The following is a 19,906-nucleotide window of genomic DNA, read 5'->3' as shown; positions in this document are numbered from 1 at the left end:
GAAAAGAAAAGAAATGAAGCTAGAAGAGGATAAGAGAGAATCATGTATATTTTGTGTACCTATATTTCGTTATCTAAGGTAGATATCAAAAGGGTGGCGTCAATGTATTTTTTTTAGTGGAGGAAGGTTAAGGGGGGCTAGACGAACCAGAGGTGACGTTATCATTCTCGGGGGAGCGTTAATGAAAGGAACTTTCGGACGTTTTAACCGACATGTACTGTTTTATCCTACAGGTTACCATAGTAACAGTGCTTCTCAGCCAATCAAATATCAAGAAAAATTGTCAGATCTGACAACTTACCAGACGAAAAATGTTGATGAAACACTCCCCTGATTAATAAAAGAAGTATTTAACCGACTATATATATATATATTTCTTTACAATATTTAAATAAAAAGAGTTGCCAATGCTGTTGTACATGTATAACTTTACACATTTATATATATATATATATTGTATGTATTAACTGACACCTTGGCCTGGCCCGGGTCCAACTCTGTGTTAAAATTATGAGAAGCCAACAATTATTTCAAAATTGCATGTACATAATATGTTTCCTACCTTTACTTAGCTCTATACTTATTTTTTTATATAATAAGGAGAACTATTTCACTAAATTCCCAGTCATTTATGATTGAGCTGACAAACTAACCTGTAGTGTACTTGTCACAATTGGCTGTCTGTGGTTATATAATACTATTTTAAACCAGAGTTTATATTAAACATGAGTTCCGAATACTGTACTCTGTAATATCATGTACCTAATGGACTATGAATAACTCGTCATGAAGGTGACTTTATCGTAATTGAAATTAACCGGACAGTAGTGGAGAGCAAAGATGCATTTTCACAATTAGACCCGTATCTTTGAGTAGCCCCTTCGGAGAAAAACAACCTGATGTGAACCATTATTTATTCATCCCTTTATATCCAGTTCATGCAGGGTATAAAACCATGAGAAAATTTATCCTTTTATCAATTTTCACTATTTTAACATTTCTATTTGAACTCTGAAACATGGAAATATCAGTTTTGAGCAAAACAGTTAGAACTCTTTTAATGTTCGAGCGATGAACCGTGGCTGTCCTCACACGATTGAAGACACAGATCTTGAGCTTTTGGAATCTGTGCAAAATAATATTTGTTTAAATTTCAATAGCCAGATTACAGTTTTGTGATATCATTCATGTTTTTTACCAGACCAAGACGTTTGAACAATTTTGAACCAGAATGGTACGCCCTACTTCATTAGAAGGCGGCAGCTATTTGAAGCATTTAAACAAACATTCGCATTGTCATGATCTTCGGAGCGGTATTTTATATCATCTCTTAGAGAAACAATATTTTGTATTTATCGTCTTTTCCGGAGGTGCAACGACAAGTTGTATCTGGTATGTGCCATGTTCATTTACCGACAAACACCTTGTTGTAATCACCCACCCCCCCCCCCCCCCCAAAAAAAAAAAAAAAAAAAAAAAAAAAAAAAAAAACTTGTCACCAGTTTGTGTCTAAATATATTCTAATTATTTAATATCTTTCATTTCCTTGGCCTGGTAATATCTTAATCTATGGCCAATCACGCTTGCTTTATATAAAATCTGACGCGGAATGGCGCCATTTGGGAATCAACTATCTTTCTAGTCAAACTGACTAGGGCTCTAAGTTACTTAGACTCGGAATTGAGTGGTTTTCATCTGATTTTACACCATCCAAGTGAACTTAAATCAGAATCTTAGTTATCTATCAAATCTAGAATAAATCTGACTCCTTTCCTAACTCTCAGTTGCCGCCATTCCGAGTCAAAATTTGAAATAATAGTGATAAAAAAGGCCTATACATTCGCCCAGTGGTAGTTTTCTTTTTATTAAATTAAAAGACCTAAATGAAATTGCGATAGGTAAATACCAAATAGGCACATGATCAGTGGCGTACAGATAGGGGTCTTGGGGGCGCTTGCCCCGCCCCCCCCCCCGATTTTTCACAACCAAGAAAAAAAGGAAAATAAAAGAAAATTAATGAGAGAAGGGTTAAATGTAATACTATTTTCTGAATATAATGTCAAAATCTATCACAAATTTGATTTTTTTTTGTAATAAAAATATCGAAATAGTTGCTAGCTCGCTTCACTCACTCGCAACTTTTTTTCATAAAAGTTTTGCCCGATACGAAACCGACGACGGGGGCAGTGCCGTCACCAAAATTTTTTCAAGGGGGTGCGATTTGGGAAAAAAAAGACAACCAATAAAAAATTGTTGACCTTCTCAAAGCCCCTCCACCATGCACCCTCCTCCCCCCTTCGCCGATGACTTGTTTTGTCTGAAGGGGGTTCGTTCGTAACCTCCACACTCATCCCCCGTGACGCCCCTGAGGGGAAATAATGATTAAAACGTAAAATACTTACATGTATTAAAAGTATTAAGCGCTATATAAAATGTAACTTATTATTATTTATCATTAACCAATCAAGCTTTGAGAAATTAATCACTGCAAGTTGTGTTGATTCGCTTGGTTACAAGCATTTACTCTTTTTTTTACTCTTTTCATCTCATTTGACCTTCGATATATTTTTTATCTGATCTAATGTATTTGCATTCATTCGATAATGTCTGGGTGCACTCGTGTTTCCACCTACATAGCAGCACACATTGATGCTCAGCTTCTGATCGCTTGACCTTGGAGAAAAGTAGGTTGTCTGTCCTACCGGGTAGATTTACTATGAAGCCCATCGTGTCAAGGTTCGCATGTTTCCAATTACAACATAACACCCGTTCCACTACGAGCTAAAGGTTTACGAAGGTACAGGTGAGAAAATGTTCCCCGATTTACGAATAAAGGAAAAAATCCAGAACCTCACTCCAGTCTGAATTGACAACCTGGCTTGAAACTTTCTGTATCTGCTATGGCTCCCGTAGGAACTCGGCATGATCTTGCTGCTAAACGCCAAGCTGGTATAAACAAATTACATAGGAAAAATTTTACATCCAATTCAGACTTTGTAGAAGTCAATAATTAATCCTGGGTCTTTTTATCAAAGAGGACACAATGGCAGAGCGGGGATTCGTACTGACAACCTAACGATCATGAGTCCAATGCTCTAACCACTAGACCACAAGGATCGAAACTTCTGCAATAGACGTCCTATCGCAGTTATAGGCTGGGGGTCTTCGGCTGTTTGTTTTGTGTATTCATTTCAAGTATATTAATCACCATGTTTCATAAATATTTATGCATTATGGAGTCCCACTAACAATTCCTTGCTTAAGACATTTATAACAATTTCCCAATAACAATGCATTCATCCGAGGAGCATTGCCATTCATGCATGCGTCTGACAAGTCTGACTTGTTAAAAAAAAACGTCCGACAAGTCTCCCCCCCCCCCCCATGAAACGTTCCCCAAACTTTCCCTACTTGCGTTCTACAAATATACATCAGCGGAGCAATTCTCATGGGCCTTCTGTTTCAAGGAATAAATTTCCTCCGCGGGGGGTGGGGTTATCTTTTTTTGTCACTTGACAATTTTTTTTTTCAGATCTGACTTCTTTCCTTGATTTCGATTGGCTGAGAAGCACTGCTGTCTAATTATTACTATGGTAACTGTCGGATAAAACGGATTTGTTGGAGTAAATGCTTTACCAAATTAGTGGTTTGAACGCTTAATGCAAATAAATCCTTACAACGTGTACTTAAAAGAGGAGAATTTTATTATATCATATATTTTTCTTCAGTTTATTGGTATTAATACCACGAAACCATGAAATATTATCATTAAATAGCCATGGAGAATTTTATCATATCATATTAAATATTGTTTTCTTCGGTTAAGTATAGTATTGATATTATGAAACCATTTAATAATACCAATAATCATATTATTTAGTAGGCATGGAAGCGCACACAGCCATTTTAGCGTTTGATCACGGATAATTTGACATTTATATGGTTTTGCGCTGCACAGACCTTTCATGACTTAATACTTTGTAAATGTTTCATTTTCTTGTGATTCATTGATTATCGTGGCCATCATTATTAGATGTTGTTTATCCTCATTTAATTTACCGAAAAAATATTATAAAAAAGGATAAGCAAGGAACGAAACTTAAAAGTGTAATCCGTAATCTCATAAAGGAAGAAAAGGTGTAATCTGTATCTGCAATACAATGAGAAGACGGACAAAACAGTACTTATCATGTTTATGCAATTTATAATCTTGCAAGGCCAACTGGTCATCGGTACTGCCATTGATATCATAAATATATGATAATGCAAACTCAATATTGAGCACAAAAAGCAACCTCTGTAATGCATTGGAATACAGCTGGTATAACAAATAAACACTCGCTTATATTGAATAATGAAATCTGTATTGTGTTGCGATCACTTCTTACAAAAGGCTCGCTTGTGCTCTAGAATTGGTATATTATATGGTTTCTATGCATAGCAGGGTTTAGAAGGTTTTACCCAAAGATCATGGGGGCTTTGGAAAGATTAAAAACAACTCTTACAAATAATAATGCCTTCTGTTGTGAAACATACAAATGCTGTATTTTTCAGCGTTTAACGGTTAATATATTTTGAGGGAATCCTTATTTTCTGTTACCCATTCCAGGTGATGCTTCATACAATTTGGTGTTAATCTCGTGCCAAAGGCCCCTGGCTGTGTCGTAATTCTACCTTTTATCTGACTTGATAAATACATCAACTTCTAATGACGAATGCTTTCAAATGTGGTGCTTTATGGAGCGCATCTGTTCAAAAGAGTGTAAGAGCAAAAGAATAGGGCGCAGATTGCAGAGAAAATGAAAAAACAGAAGGAAAAATACGGTCAGCAAACAAAAGTCCTGGAGTGGGTTTCTTGCTTTGATATCGAGTCAATTGTACATATTTTTTTTATTTTTCTGAGGGAAGAAAGAGTTGTTTTTCTATTTGCCTTGCTCCGCTCCCCAAGCGATGGCAATCCAGTACAAAAGTTTAAAAAAGCAGAGATAATCGTCGGTAAACAGATGCGATTGTCATCTCACCTGGGTCTCGTGTGCGTGCCTGGACAATTCACACAGGTAAAGCTTTTAGCCCGGATCAGCTGAGATTTGGGGATTTTTTTATTATCATTATCATTGTCACATTTCATAGGTTACTGGGTCACTTAAAGCCTGATAATGAGATTAGTTATTCAATGACCAGAAAAATAGGCAGTTTCATCAATCATTTCAGGCCACTTTTAAAATTATTTTGTCACCATTCATTGTGTACGTTCTGTCTAAAGCACTAGTTTGGGTCATATTGTTGTTGTTAAGGCATAATTTACTCCCCTTTTTCTTCTAATTCGTTATGCGATATATTATACTTATTATGTTATCACTATTGTATAAGTTCTGTCTAAAGCACTAGTTTGCGAGAAGTCTTTTTTTTTTTAGTCTCAATTTCTCTTTTTATTCTTTTTTTGTTACGGGCTTTGAAGAAAGTGGGAAAATAGAAAAATATAATAATAGAAAATCAATGAAATCATAAATATATTATTGTAATGCTAGAAGTACATTATTCAGTTTATGAATAGATCACTGGGATGTAATCGTCAAATTCATAGAATATAAATAATAAAATCCGGGACCTTATCATAAAGAACTTACGATTATCATAATTATGGTAAATTTGCAATTTGCAGTGTAACCACCATGCCCAAGCTTTTCAGTCAGCAATAAATATGATCAAGGTTTTCATTGCATTGTTACTAATTCCATACTAATTTTATAATTCGCTTTTAAAGATATAGTTTCTGGGAATTGTTACGTATATCTACACTCTACTTGTCCTGTGAGAAATGGTGCAATGAGTAAACTACCGATTCAATCTCCCCATTTTTTATTTGTGTACACTTTAGAATTGGTTTACAATCATTTCAATATCTAATCCAAGAAATATAATTTTCTTTATTAATACTCAAACATTGGCTTAGCCAAGGATACGAACGTGAGGCCATACTTCACACCCATTATCATTGTATATTAAAATATATACTTAATAAAACATTCAAAATTATATTTAAAAAAATGTCCATTACCCCTACCTTTTGAAACGAATATGGGGTTTGACGGGGATCGTGGTAGGTCTATTTGGGACCTGCCACTAGTTCAAGTAGCTATTTTTGGCTTGATTGCTACGCTCTCTCACGTACAAGTGCCCTTGCACTACAATATCCTAATATATATAGGCTGAAAATGCTTCATTTCACTGGCTAACATAGCACCCTTTTCACCGCAAATTGTTGTTATACACCTCGTTAAGAAATTTATTTAAAAAAATACCAAGCATGAATAAAAAAAAAATGGCGGAATGCTATTATTGTTATGAAGCATCTGAAGGTAATTATTTATTTTTTTCAAACTTTAAATAATGTTATATAAATTCGATTACATCGATGCAAGAACTAAAGAAATCTCATTTATAGCAACCATACGGATCACCTCTTGTGTTTTCCTTTCGAACAAGCTTAACGAAACACCTACAAAGCTTAGTTCAAAATGATGAATATATTGTGTGAAAATAACAAATTCTCCTTCTCGGACGCTACACTCAGTCACTCGGTCAACCTCAAGCTTTTAAAGGGGGTAACGAGTTTGGGTTTGAGTACCGGAGACAAGGACAAGGTGGCTCAGTGTTAGAGCGCCCGCCTCGCGAACGGGAGGTCATGGGTTCGATCTCCGGCCGAGAAATGGGGACCTTCTGCACTCTTGTCAAGCGCTCGACGTGTTAGAAAAAAAAACGGGTAATAATAAATTTACGCTGTGCAGGACCCCGCTGGGAAAACAGTTCATAAGAGGTGAAGTGGCTACCCTGGGTAAATAAAAATTATCATTATCAGTAGAAGAACAACAAATGACAGCTCCATAAATGGCCATAAAATGTATGTTAACTTTTCCTATACTTCGATCCCAGTTTACGATAAGTGCAGCAGTCGCTGTGTCATCCTTAAAGATGGTTTGTATAACCATTGTCATAAAGCTTACCCCGTGACCGTGGTATCTTCGAATGACATGAGTCAAATGATGGGGAAATCCTTGCCATCCTTAGACAAATATCAAAGTCCAGTATGCTACCAAAGAATTGTTACTGGTCCTACGTTCCGTGACATACATGCACGTCGAGAAAAAATACAAAGTCATCAGTTGGGATCATTAAATTGAAGTTCGAACTATATATTTGGGAAGACCTTAAAAAACATATTAAAATTCATGTGGTTTTAATGGTTTTTTGAAAGCTGTTTAATCCGACTATTAACGAAGCATATGATAATTGTTGTGAACTAAACAGACGGCCGATGGCTTGAAGTCCTCCCTGAGGGACCTGATGGGGATTAATACCATACCAAAGACATGAAAGAGCAGCAGAATGGTTATCAACATATGGCTTCAAATCATTTCACCAGATCGCTAGACCACTGAATCTTTAACAAGTTAATACAGAAAACTTTCACAACTTTAACAAGTTATTTAACAAGACAATATATACATGTAGTGCGTGGTCCATCTAAAAAGCAGAAAAAAATTCCTGTGAATGTTTCATTCTCATACGAGCTTGAAAAAAAAAAACAGTTGTAAAACGCTTGACTGGCATAGATAAAAGTGAAATTTCTGAGAAAATCACTATCCTGGAACATTACCAAGGAATGTTGTTTCTAAGGTAAAAATTTCGAGCCATGCAGTGAAAGTATAATGTGGATCGAATACTTTGCTCAAGAATGTAATGCAAGTTATAAAAGCACTTCACGGCAATAGGTAATAAACCCTAATAAGCTGAAAAGTGTATCGATTGAAATTTTAAAGGGGAATCCTACCCAAATAAAAACTTGCTTTTAGAGGAAAAAGGAAAATCAGACAAGTTGATAGGTGAAAGTTTGAACAATATCGGACAAACAACAAGAAAGTTATGAATGTTTAAAAGTTGTGAATATTGGTAATCACTATACCTATGGAGATTTCAAATTGGCAACAAATGTGATGTCAAAGTGATGTAAGGCAAGGACTACTCTTCCATGTACTCCAATACATAAAATGACTATAATTATATTTTTTTCAAATGTTTTACTTCAAATTTTATTTTTCTTTAATGAGGACATACAACAATATACTACCTAGGCTATATTTAGATTACAGCCCCAGGGGAATGAGTACTTAGGAGAAAACCACAAATCACTGATAATAAAGTACATGGCCTATGGGAAAGTTGTCCTTGCCTTTTGTCATAATTTACTAACCCAGTTGCCAATTTGAAATCTACATGGTCTTAGAGATCTCAATTTTAAAACAGCCATAACGTTCTTATAGCTTGTCCGATTTCTTTCAAACTTTCACCATTCTGTTCTATTTATTTTTCTCCTTTCACACTTAATATATTATGACCAGGGCTGGATTCCCCTTTAACATCTACACTGGCACTGCTATCAAATAACTGGGCTCTATTTAAAGGACAAGTCTACCCAACAAAAAATTGATTTGAATAAAAAGAGAAAAATCCAACAAGCATAACACTGAAAATTTCATCAAAATCGGATGTAAAATAAGAAAGTTATGACATTTTAATGTTTCGCTTAATTTCACAAAACGGTTATATGCACATCCCGGTCGGTATGCAAATGAGGGAAGTGATGACATCACTCACTCACTATTTCTTTTGTATTTTAATATATGAAATATGATATATTCTAATTTTCTCCTCATTGTCCTGTGAAACAAAGTTTATTTCTCCCTGAACATGTTGAATTACAATTGCTTTACATTTTATGGTTCAGTCAAGTTGGTCCTTATTGTCAAATCTACAAAAATTGAAATAATGTATAATTCGAACAATAAAAAACAAAAGAAATAGTGAGTGAGGGACATCATCGATTCTCTCATTTGCATGTGACTGAATTGTGCATATAACTACTTTGTGAAAAATAAGCGAAACTTTACAATGTCATAACTTTCTTATTTTACATCCGATTTTAATGAAATTTTCAGCAGTATGCTTGTCTGATTTTTCTCTATTGATTCAAATCAACATTTTCCTGAGGTGGACTTGACCTTTAAGGGTTAATGTCTTGGAACCTTTTCTTTAAAAAAATGAAAAATAACAAATCACTTTTTGTAAATATATGTTATTCGTTATGCTTACAAAGTCAGGGTCCCATTTCAAGAGGACTTACAACTATGGTAACTTGGCAATCGTGGAAACTGCAATTGTAACATGGCTCAGAATCTAATCAAAATAATCAACTAATAATTTCCATGGTAATACAGTCATGGCTAAGTGCCTATTCATTGATAGGGGCCCAGGAGATAACTCCCTTTTCTCGCTAAAACAATAAAAGCATGAAAAGTGGAGTTATTGCCCTTTTTAGTAAAGAGTTTTTCACATCTGCAGATAAACTGAAACTAATTTCTTCAATGATTTAATCTCTCATGTATAAATGAATAATTCCATCTCGATGGTCCGTGTCCAAAGATTATATTCGCTTTGCCGATCAGACTTCTATGACTATTCTGTAATCAGAGAATGGATGGCAAACACCAATATTTGTGAAGATCTGTGAACAAGTTCAAGTGCAAATTTTATGACATTGTCGAAGAGTCTTCAATGATGTTCAAAGTCTCTTTTGATTACACATAATGAAAAATTTCTTTTAAACTTCGTTATGTAGTCATTGCTCGAAAGTGGATTTAAGGACAAGTTTTACAGTTTGTTGCAAAGTGCATCCATACGAAAACCTTTTCATAATCTCACGTGATGTTTTACCAATGCTTGGAAGTTCAAAGCATGATTCTTCTACCATTCTACTAAATCCGTTTTCAAAGAGATGATGATGATGTTGATGATGATGATAATGAATGATGAGGAGGAGGGGACGTGATGAGCGGGGATGGGAAGAGGAAAGGGGGATTAGGTGGAGACTGTGATGGTAATGATGACGATGACGGTGATGATGACGATGGTGGTGGTGATAATGGTGATGATTCACATCATCTATATGGCACCATAAATGCAGTCGCGCAATAATGTGCATTGTTTGCTTTTTACAATTAAAAGAGATTTGTCAATTTGAATGAGACATTTTTTTTACCTGACATGAAAATAACTCAAACGATCCTCAAACTAACAGCCTAATATTGCAAAGACATCCACTGAGAGCTCAGATCCGATTAAATTTGGTTCAAATTCTGGGACCTTTCTAATGTCTAGGAATAGAGATTATAACCTAATAGATTTGTGTTTTAATTTTCAATTCAACACAAATCATGACATGTATAATTGTAAAGAATTGCTTCAATGATAGTGTATTAAACACAGCAAGGCTCAGGAGGGGAACAGCATTGACTGCCCTGGATAAGGACAATCTGATCAAATGATTGAAATCAATATTCGGATGGTTGAAATTTGTGATAAACTCACCTGCTTTGGCCGTTATGATAACCCTGGTTGTCTTTCCATAATAATCCTCCGATGTATCATAATCTTCCTCTGCATCACTGGGAACTTGATGGACATGATGCCGAACTTCCTCCTCGCCTCCAGCTATGAAAGCACCCTCTGACAGAGGCGCTGGGACGTTGATTGAACTCATGTTGACTTGAGGGGGGCGTTCCATCCGGAGTTTGTCAAGGATGCGGCGTTTGATGGTTTCTATCCGAAGCTGCATCAGGGCGTTGGGATCGTACTGCTCCAGGAGCTCTTCGTCGCGCTGTTTCTTACATTTCTCACACGTCGTCTGCTTCGGGACGTCGTATTTCACAGCTCCGTCGACGTCGATTCCCCCTCCTGCTATCGGCGAGTCGTCTATGATTCTTTCCGATGGTTCATTATTCCCTTCTCCTGGTATTGCTCCAATTACATCCATTCCTCTACCCCCTCCTCCATCGGCCTCTGGAGGTAGATCTGACGACTCTTGGGTACCCTTCCTGACACCTTTGCCGGTGCTTCCAGCGGCGGCGGCGGCTCCTCCTGATTTATGTAATGCTCCTGTCCGCGTGTGTCCCGATGGCGATTGCCCCCTTCCTGTACTTTCTCTAGACCCACCTCCCCACTGTTTCTCAATGATTTCTCTTGTGGAAGGTCTCACCGACGGGAATTTCGTGGAGTCAAGATGCATGGAATTGTGCACTCCACTGGGGACGTCATTCCCCGACGACCGTGTCCCACCCGACACCGACTCCCTGTTGTATACCTGCCGGTGAGTGTCGACAACGACTGACGACGGCATGACTGAAGTTCCAACTCCAGAGACCAGCAACGAGCTCGAGTGGCCATCAGATCGGACGCCGTCAACCAGGGGGTCGTCTACCGCCACAACCCTGCGGTCCCGATGCAGCGTTACCTGCGTGGTGGGACAGCACCACACCAGCATCGCAAAGGCAAGCAGGACAGCGTTCCCTTGCAGAAAATACAGACCCGACAGGTTTGTCATGTTGTCAGACTCCTCGACAAATATTATTCGGGGCGATATCACCAAGATGACCCGGGACATGAAACGCAGGTGTGGATGTGCTCCTCGGTCAATGGGCTGGGACTCTACAGTGAGGAAGCAGAGTGAGCGGTGTCGAGTTGTTTTTCAGCTGACGAGGGGCGAGCTCGACGCACTGCACAGGTACATAGTGAGCAAACACGATCAGCTGGTCAATAAAATGATTGTTCAACCAATCACAGGGCCTCGTCAACGCAAGCTGTCAGTTTAGTCTTTCCACTCATACTCATAATCGACAAGAGGTCCTACTATCCACTTTAAACCCTTTCTCGAGCCATCGCCCTGGGAAGCGGGGGTGCTGGGGATGCCGAAGCACCCCTAAGATTTAGCTGGGGGTGCTGCGTGTATCATTCACCATAGGCAGCACTCCCTGGAAATATGGTAGGTATTCGAAATAGCAGAAATTGAATAAAACATACCTTCGTTTTTTTTTAAGGAAAACTTTTTTCTTTCTTTCTTTGCTTGTCAAATTTAAACCAACACCCCCTGTTTAAAAAAAAAACGTTCCCAGGGCCCTCTCTCGAGCCTCACAAATCATATTTTGTAACTGTCGACATGAATTCATATTCAAGTATTTCAACGAGTTAGCATGGAGCGATCACAGAGAGAATGGAAAATACTAAACCCCGCCCAATCTCTACATTCAACACAACCCGGGCCGCAACAAACATGACAAATATAACAATCATGTTGAATAAACATTTATATAGTCGTCAGTTTTATTATTGCTTGATATTATGTACTTTTTTGTCATCTTGAATTGTGAGGGTCTGATCAATGAACTAAATGAGTTATGTATTTGAATTTTAGTTTGCATTTTAATTGAAATTGTTGATGATTAACTATTGAATCACTCTAAGATAGGAGGAACATATTCAAATTCGCATGGGGTAATGTTACAGAAGTTCCATTGCCCTGCCCTTTGTTAGACACAAATTAATGATTGCTATACTTGCCCCCCCCCCCCCCCCCCGCCATGCGAGTTGTCCCCCATACACATCTTTATTAATTCTGGCCTGGATATGAAACAAGATTGATATCTCATCCATTCTGCAACGACAGACAAAGGGGTACCCAGGTGGAACCAGCCACCATCCCTTCCGTCCGGGCATTTTTTTTTCCAACTCGCAAAAAGTGATTGTATGACTATGACAGACTTGTCAATCCAACAGTTTCATAAATCATGAGCAGCGAGTCTGGAGACTCGTGAAAACCTTTGGCGTAATATTTTTACTAATAAGCCAAAGAATTTGAGGGGCCTAGATAGGGCGGATAGAGCGAGAGTTTAAAAAAATGCGAACCAGCGATGAGAGTGAGCAAAAAATGTTGACCTTTTTAATACAAAATATATTTTGGAGAGATTTTTAAATAATATAACATTTCACCCTTTCCTTTTTTTTGGGGGGGGATGGGGGGCTTGTATGCCAGTTATGAAAATATATCATTGTATAATGTAAGTTTCATAAATGATGAGCAGCGAGGATGCCTACACTTCGAGACCTTAGAGCACCTTTTGTCCCATGTTCTAATGGTTTGGCTTTCGAGACTAGCAGTAAAGTTAAGAATATGTCAACCATGTCATCGGCATGACAAGTGATAAATCGCTCGGTTGCGAAGTGGCAAAACAGCTTAATGTATTTACTCTGATATACTCGCCCGTCTTTGATGTTCTTTTTTTTTTTTTCTTTTTTTACTTCTATGGGGTTTCTGCGTTTTCTTCTGAATAAACTCCTCAAAAAAACGTTTGGAAATCTGATTTTGATCGATGATCCCTCCTCGGTGTGAGTGGATATTAATGTTTAATTGATATCATTGAGTAGATCGTTTAATTTTCTTTAAAATGATATCCTGCATGATCTGATTATGGTTCACATGGAGGTGCAGTGCCTTGAAATGTGGGGCAAGGTCAAGATTCAAAAGTTGCAAAATGACACAATATTGAAAGTCACTGTTCTTTTTTTCCGTGGTGATGAGAGTTTCTCAGCGGGTTCTTTTGTTTTCATGCACTTTTAAATCAACATTAACATGGAAGCAAACACCCCTCTGCACAAGCAAACACATAAGAAACATGCATGGGTATTTCAAACCACGACTCAAACCATGTTATCTCACAGAACCATCACTACAAAACATCAAAAATGAAGAAGCAGGGGCTTGATTTGAGTGGATCATGTTCTGTATTGACCCTTCATGAGTATTTCTGCTCGTTTTGCAGCTTTTGAATTCAGACCTCATCCAACACGTTTGAATCCTGCTCTTTTCATGATGGCATGATCATTACAAGCATGGTATCATTTTAAAAAGAATTAAATGATCTTTGGAATTATATAAAATAGGCATTGTGTAAAATTGGGAGTTGGGGAGAAATTAATGGCCAAACTCAGATTTCCTAACTTTTTTTAGGGGTTTTAGTTTCACTGCATTCTCTCAAATTCGAATATGATGATAATCTGTCTAATTACCACTTTACGAGAGACTGTGGGGAAGGGGGGGGGGGGTGGGACGTTCTCCGTGGTAAAATATATTGAAATACAATACAATATAACAGGGGCCTGGGAATTATTTTTGAAGTGGGAGTGCTGGTTTTGAGAAAAAAATGACAAGCAACAAAAAAAAATTCGCTCCGAGATAAAGGTAATTTTGGTAAATTGTCTACATTTTAACATATCAACCTGATTTCTAGGGGATGCTGTCCATGGTGAATAACAAACGAAGCACCCCCATACAATATTACCAATGGGGTAAATATATACGTCACTTCGCAACATTATCATGATTAAAATAAATCTGTCAATGAAATGTAAAACCGATGGCATTCAACATGATTGTCTGCATACTTTCCGATTGTTTCAACATACACTTCGAAATAAACTATTTAAAAAAATGGACGGCGACTGGGTATTTTTATTGGGGGCACGCCGACCTAAAAATTACATAATTTTTTACTATTATTGTTATTATTATTATTAAATAGAAGGGGTAATCAATATAAAGTTCATGACTAAAAACTGTCTTGTTGATATTTTTCTTTCACCTTTCTTCCCTTTTCTTGTCCTTCTCTTCTTTTTACCGCATTTGAGTTTACTACTTGAGAGAGTAGAGCCGCCCTTGACCTAAAGAAACAGACCACGATGAGCTTTGAAGAGACAAATCATGAAGGGGTCCGCCCCTTCCCATCAGCTACCTCCATAAACAAGACCATTTCTCCATTACTATCCCACCCATCATCTTCGACATGACATGTTTAAGGGGGTACTCCGGACTGAAAATAATTAATATTAATAAATAATAATGGGTTTTCAAAGCGCTTTTTTCCTGAGGATATACAAAGCGCTGCTATTATTACCCCAGCTATAGCCGTGCTGCCTCCACTCCTTACAGACGCTCTGACATTTAAGGACTTTCTTCCAACCAGATACCAATTCACCTCACCTGGGTTGTGTGCAGCACATTATGGGTGACATTTCTTTGCTGAAGAAAAACACGCTATGGCTGGGTATTCAAATCGAACCCACGTCCATCAGATTGAAAGATGAAAGTCATAACCACTAGACCACGACGCCCCCACAATATCATTTGTCTCTTGCAAAATATAAGTTGCAGCAATGATGATCTTATTATCAAGCTTGTTGTGAATCCATTTTTGGGTCATTCTTAGTGGACAAATTATGAATAAATAAAACTTTTTTTTAATAAAATACAAAATAATTAGTGTGGATATAAATTACAGTATCAGCTTGCTCCAGTGGCGTAACTACGGGGGGGCACGTCCCCCCCCCCCCAATCCGCTGGCAAAAACAAAAAACAAAAACGGGGAAAAGGAGAAAAAGAGGGAGAAAGGAAAAGAAACGCAGTGGGAAAGAATAAATCATTGTTCATTATAATGTTATATCATATTATGTTATAATTATGTTATGTTATGTTACATAAGAAACATTTTTTTCATAACTTTATGAAACATAATTTGCTCAGGGCCTATGTCTTTATTGTTACTGGTGCTCGCATTGTTTGTATAACGAGATATATAATCCTGTTGTACTAAAACCTCCCGTTTTTTAAGTCAATATACACCAAATATATTTCCTCGCACTTCATGCTATTATTGCTTTATGTAGTGACATAATGCTTCTTTTTCATGACTACTTAACGTGATTGCCCCATTTTAAGGTCTTAATATGAAATATTGCCTGTCCGTGCTTACGTTCGCATTAGTGGATTAGAGAAATACGTATGATCTTAGTGAATTCCTACAAACAAGCCTTAGAATGCCCCTCTAGAGGTCTGAATTTCCTAAATTTTCAGCTCGTGCTTCGCGCTCGCAATATTTGATTAGTGAGATGCGTATGTTCATCATGATTACATAGACTACAAATTTAGTGCTTCATGTGTTTAGATGTATACAATTCTAACAAAATCAGCAAGCGCTTGGCACTCGCATGAGATGACTATGGTGAGATATGTATACTCTTAATGGATTCCTAAAATACAGTCCTTAAAATGTCCATGTTTGGGGTCAGTATATACAACAAAAAAATTCAGCTCGCGCTTCGTGCTCGCATTGTTTGATTAGCGAGAAAGGTATGTATCATGATTACAAAAATTTGCATATAATTTCCCTTTTTAGGTCTGAATACCAAACATTTTCAGCTCGCGCTTCGCGCTCGATTATTTAATCAGTGAGATACATATCCGTTTAATGGCACTGTCCTTAAAATGCCTCTATTAGGTCAGTATACTTGGCAACTGAGCGCGCTTCGCGCGCTCAATAAGTGACTAAAATTTTTAGCTGGTGCCCCACAATACCGTGACCCACCGTACGCCACTGGCTTGCTCATTGCATATTCATGAAGACAAAGAAACGTTTCACCGAAATAAAACAAAATTTTAAAATACCAGAACTTGGTTATTTCATGTCCGATTTTTATTTTATTTCTAATTCAGTGTATTTTTTGTTTAATTTTACTTCATCTGTTCAGGCATGGACCTACTACCCATGGTTCAAGTCGCATTATTTTCAGATTGGAGCGCCCCTTTAATGTTGCCTGTTCCGATATCTTTACATTAATGTTTACCCCGCCGCAAACAGGAGACGCATTATTTGGGTGTCTTTGCCCTCGACCTGCCCACAGCCGGTGTCGTGTCTTGCCGCAAGCTTATGTATATAGGTGTTGGCTCCCGGAGCTCCGCCGCCTGCTCGCCTGCCCACGCATTACCTCTGCCAAGAAATGAAGAAAAAAAGTTTGACACGTGAGCAGATTTACTTTAAAACACGTATGATATCATGTTTTTGTTCTGGCATGACAAGTGTTATATTTTTGGCCGGCTCTACGCCTCTCTTTGGTTGCATACCGGTTGCATAACTTGCCCTTTCTTCACTTTCTTTGGCAAAGAAAAAAAGGAGAAGAGTAGTAGAGGAAGAAGAAGAAGGAGGAGAAACAGAAGAAGAAGAAAGGGAAGAGGAGTGGGAGGAAAAAAGGAAGAAGTTGAAAATTGGCTATGGTCAGATGGTATATGATTATGTCAGTCATGTTAAAGGACAAGTCCACACCAATGAAAAGTTGATTTGAATAAAAAGAGAAAAATCCAAAAAGCATAGCACTGAAAATTTCATTGAACTCGGATGTAAAATAAGAAAGTTATGACATTCTAAAGTTTCGCTTAAAGGGCAGTCATGTTAAAAGACAAGTCCACCCCAACAAAAAGTTGATTTGAATAAAAAGAGAAAAATCCAACTAGCATAACACTGAAAATTTCATCAAAATCGGATGTAAAAAAAGAAAGTTATGACATTTTAAAGTTTCGCTTAATTTCACAAAACAGTTATATGCACATCCTGGCTGGTATGCAAATGAGGAGACTATGACGTCATCCACTCACTATTTCTTTTGTATCTTATGATATGAAATATGAAATATTCTAATTTTCTCCTCATTGTCAAGTGATACAAAGATTAATTCCTCCCTGAACATGTGGAATTAGCATTGTTTTAATGCTCTATGGTTCAGTCAAGTTGGTCCTTATTGTCAAATATGTGAAAAATGAAATATTGTATAATTCAAACAATAAAAACAAAAGAAATAGTGATTGATGGACATCATCGACTGAGTCACCTAGTTGTGCATATCACTGTTTTGTGAAAAATAAGTGAAACTTTAAAATGTCATAACTTTCTTATTTTACATCCGATTTTGATGAGATTTTCAGCACTATGCTAGTTTGATTTTTCTCTATTTATTCAAGTCAGCATTTTCCTGGGGTGGACTTGACCTTTAATTTCACAAAACAGTTCTATTCACATCCTGGTCAGTATGCAAATGAGGAGACCAATGACGTCACCCTCTCACTATTTCCTTTGTACTTTATTATGTGAAATATGAAATATTCAAATTTTCTCTTCATTATCAAGTGAAACAATGATTAATTCCTCCCTGAACATGTGTAGTTTAATTGTTTAATACTACATGGTTCAGTCAAGTTGGTCCTTATTGTCAAATCTGTGAAAAATGAAATATTGTACAATTCAAACAATAAAAAAAAGAAATAGTGAGTGATGGACGTCATCGACTGTCTCATTTGCATGTCCCTGAGTTGTGCATACCACTGTTTTGTAAAAATAAGCGAAACTTTAAAATGTCATAACTTTCTTATTTTATGTTCGATTTTGATGACATTTTCAGCGTTATGCTAGTTTTATTTTTCTCTATTTATTCAAATGCTCACCATATAACGAGGCAAGTCAATGCTTGGTTATTATGAATATGACGTCATGCCTAGATTTGATGAACAAGTTTGGTGACAAAAAAGTCTTGAAAATGGTCAGGAAAATAGGATATCACTATGACCAGGAAGTTTCACATTAGACCTGCTGTTATTAGATGAATTTGCTTACAAGGTGGTCTGTAAACTGTCTAGACGCGTACGAGATATTAATTTCAGGAAACCATCAAATTTTGCCAGCCATTGTAAATGTCATCCGAACATTGTGATTATGACACTAGACACGATGACATACTGAAAACCATTTGCCATTGTTTCTTCTTCTGTTTTTTTACATGACACTTATTACAAAAGTAGCTGTGCATGTATGTGTAAGATAAAATGGTACAGCTACCGTTATGAAGAGTGACGTCATGAGCAAAAAAACGAGGCGGTCTGCCATGGTTTTCTAAAAGGCTGTGAGCGACTGAAGCGAGTGAAAATGAAATAAAAGAAAAAAAAATTGCGGTAGATTTAAACAAAAATATATATTTTCAAAAAATGATATAATATTTCACCGTTTCCCTTTCCTTTTCTTTATTTTTTTATCCTTTTATATCTTGGTCGTGCAACTTTGTTGGGACACGCCCCAAGCCCCCCCCCCCCCCGCCCCTATACTCAGTGATTATAAAAAAGGAGGAGGGGTGACGCTGGGGCCATCTCCGTTGAGTTTGGGGGGGGAGGTAATGCTGAAACGTGAATTTGCCCCGTCCTATAGTCTTGTAGGCAGGGGGATCCAAAATTTTCCAAAAGTGGGGTGGCACATTTTCGCGATGAAAATTTGACAAGCAAAAAAAAAAGGTTTCAACTAAAATTTAAGGTCATTTCGTCCGCAAAAGGGGGGGGGGGCATACTTGGGTAAAATGGCATATTCACATTAAAAAAAATATTATGGCTCTTAAAAGGGGACAGGAGCCGGATAAGTTGATTTGAATAAAAAGAGAAAAATCAAAGAAGCATAAAACTGAAAATTTCATTGAATTCGGGTGTAAATAAGAAACTTATGACAAATTTCTACCCACGCCTTCCGTGGGAAGATAAGATTGTGTTAGCCTAAATTCCCAATATTCTTTTTAGTAAAACAACTAAAGGGGAAGTTTATTCTGACGAAAGAGTTTGTCTTTTTATACCACAAAAACTTATAAGATTTATTGTTGAAGATTTGAGAAAAATCCGTCAAAGATTAAGAAATTTACTAGAATTGACTTTTTTTTATTTGTGACGTAAACGAGCAGCTTCTCCATGTGTTATGTAATATAAAATGTATGAATTTTCCTTTTTTTAAATGGTTCATGATGACTATGTAAAAGATTTGTTTCTTTCTCGAGCAGGTGTAAAATGATTTTAAGTTACAATAAAGACCTTTTTTTATGAAATGACTTTCCATTGATTTTTTTTTTACTATAATGAGGAAGCTGCTCGCATATGAAGTCGCAATCAAAATATTAAAGTTCTAATACCGTTCATAAACTTTGATGGATTTTCCTCAAACCTACACCCTTGTGTTTTGCTATTATTATTATTATTATTATTATTATTATCATTAGTATCATTATTATTATTGTTATTATTAATTATTATTATTTCTGCTATGTTTACAATAAACTCTTCGTCACGCTGAATTTCCCATTTAAAAGATTTACAAACGCAAAGCTT

At 36.9% G+C, this 19,906-nt stretch overlaps 1 protein-coding gene across 1 annotated transcript; it reads right to left on the bottom strand.

Moving 5' to 3' along the window:
* Positions 1 to 2,851: 2,851 nt before the first annotated feature.
* On the bottom strand, positions 2,852 to 11,590 carry LOC129271545 (uncharacterized). Its single transcript, XM_064107051.1, has 2 exons — positions 10,426 to 11,590; positions 2,852 to 2,946 (listed from the first exon to the last, which is right to left on the bottom strand). Exons 1-2 carry the CDS (start codon positions 11,495 to 11,497, stop codon positions 2,852 to 2,854), a joined length of 1,167 nt encoding a protein of 388 aa, XP_063963121.1. The 5' UTR covers positions 11,498 to 11,590.
* Positions 11,591 to 19,906: the final 8,316 nt, after the last annotated feature.

This window comes from Lytechinus pictus, chromosome 11, assembly GCF_037042905.1.
Source record: "Lytechinus pictus isolate F3 Inbred chromosome 11, Lp3.0, whole genome shotgun sequence".
NCBI classification, from domain to species: domain Eukaryota; kingdom Metazoa; phylum Echinodermata; class Echinoidea; order Temnopleuroida; family Toxopneustidae; genus Lytechinus; species Lytechinus pictus.
Note: the sequence above shows the minus strand (reverse complement) of the source record. Positions and strands in the feature narration are given on the sequence as shown.

What these genes read in the sequence shown, in the direction of transcription:
- LOC129271545 (XM_064107051.1), bottom strand. Translation starts at nt 11,497, where the DNA reads ATGTCCCGGGTCATCTTGGTGATATCGCCCCGAATAATATTTGTCGAG. An exon ending in TATCATAACGGCCAAAGCAG is followed by an intron (nt 2,947 to 10,425) that starts GTGAGTTTATCA and finishes TGTTTATACCAG; the next exon opens with CTTGGCGTTTAGCAGCAAGA.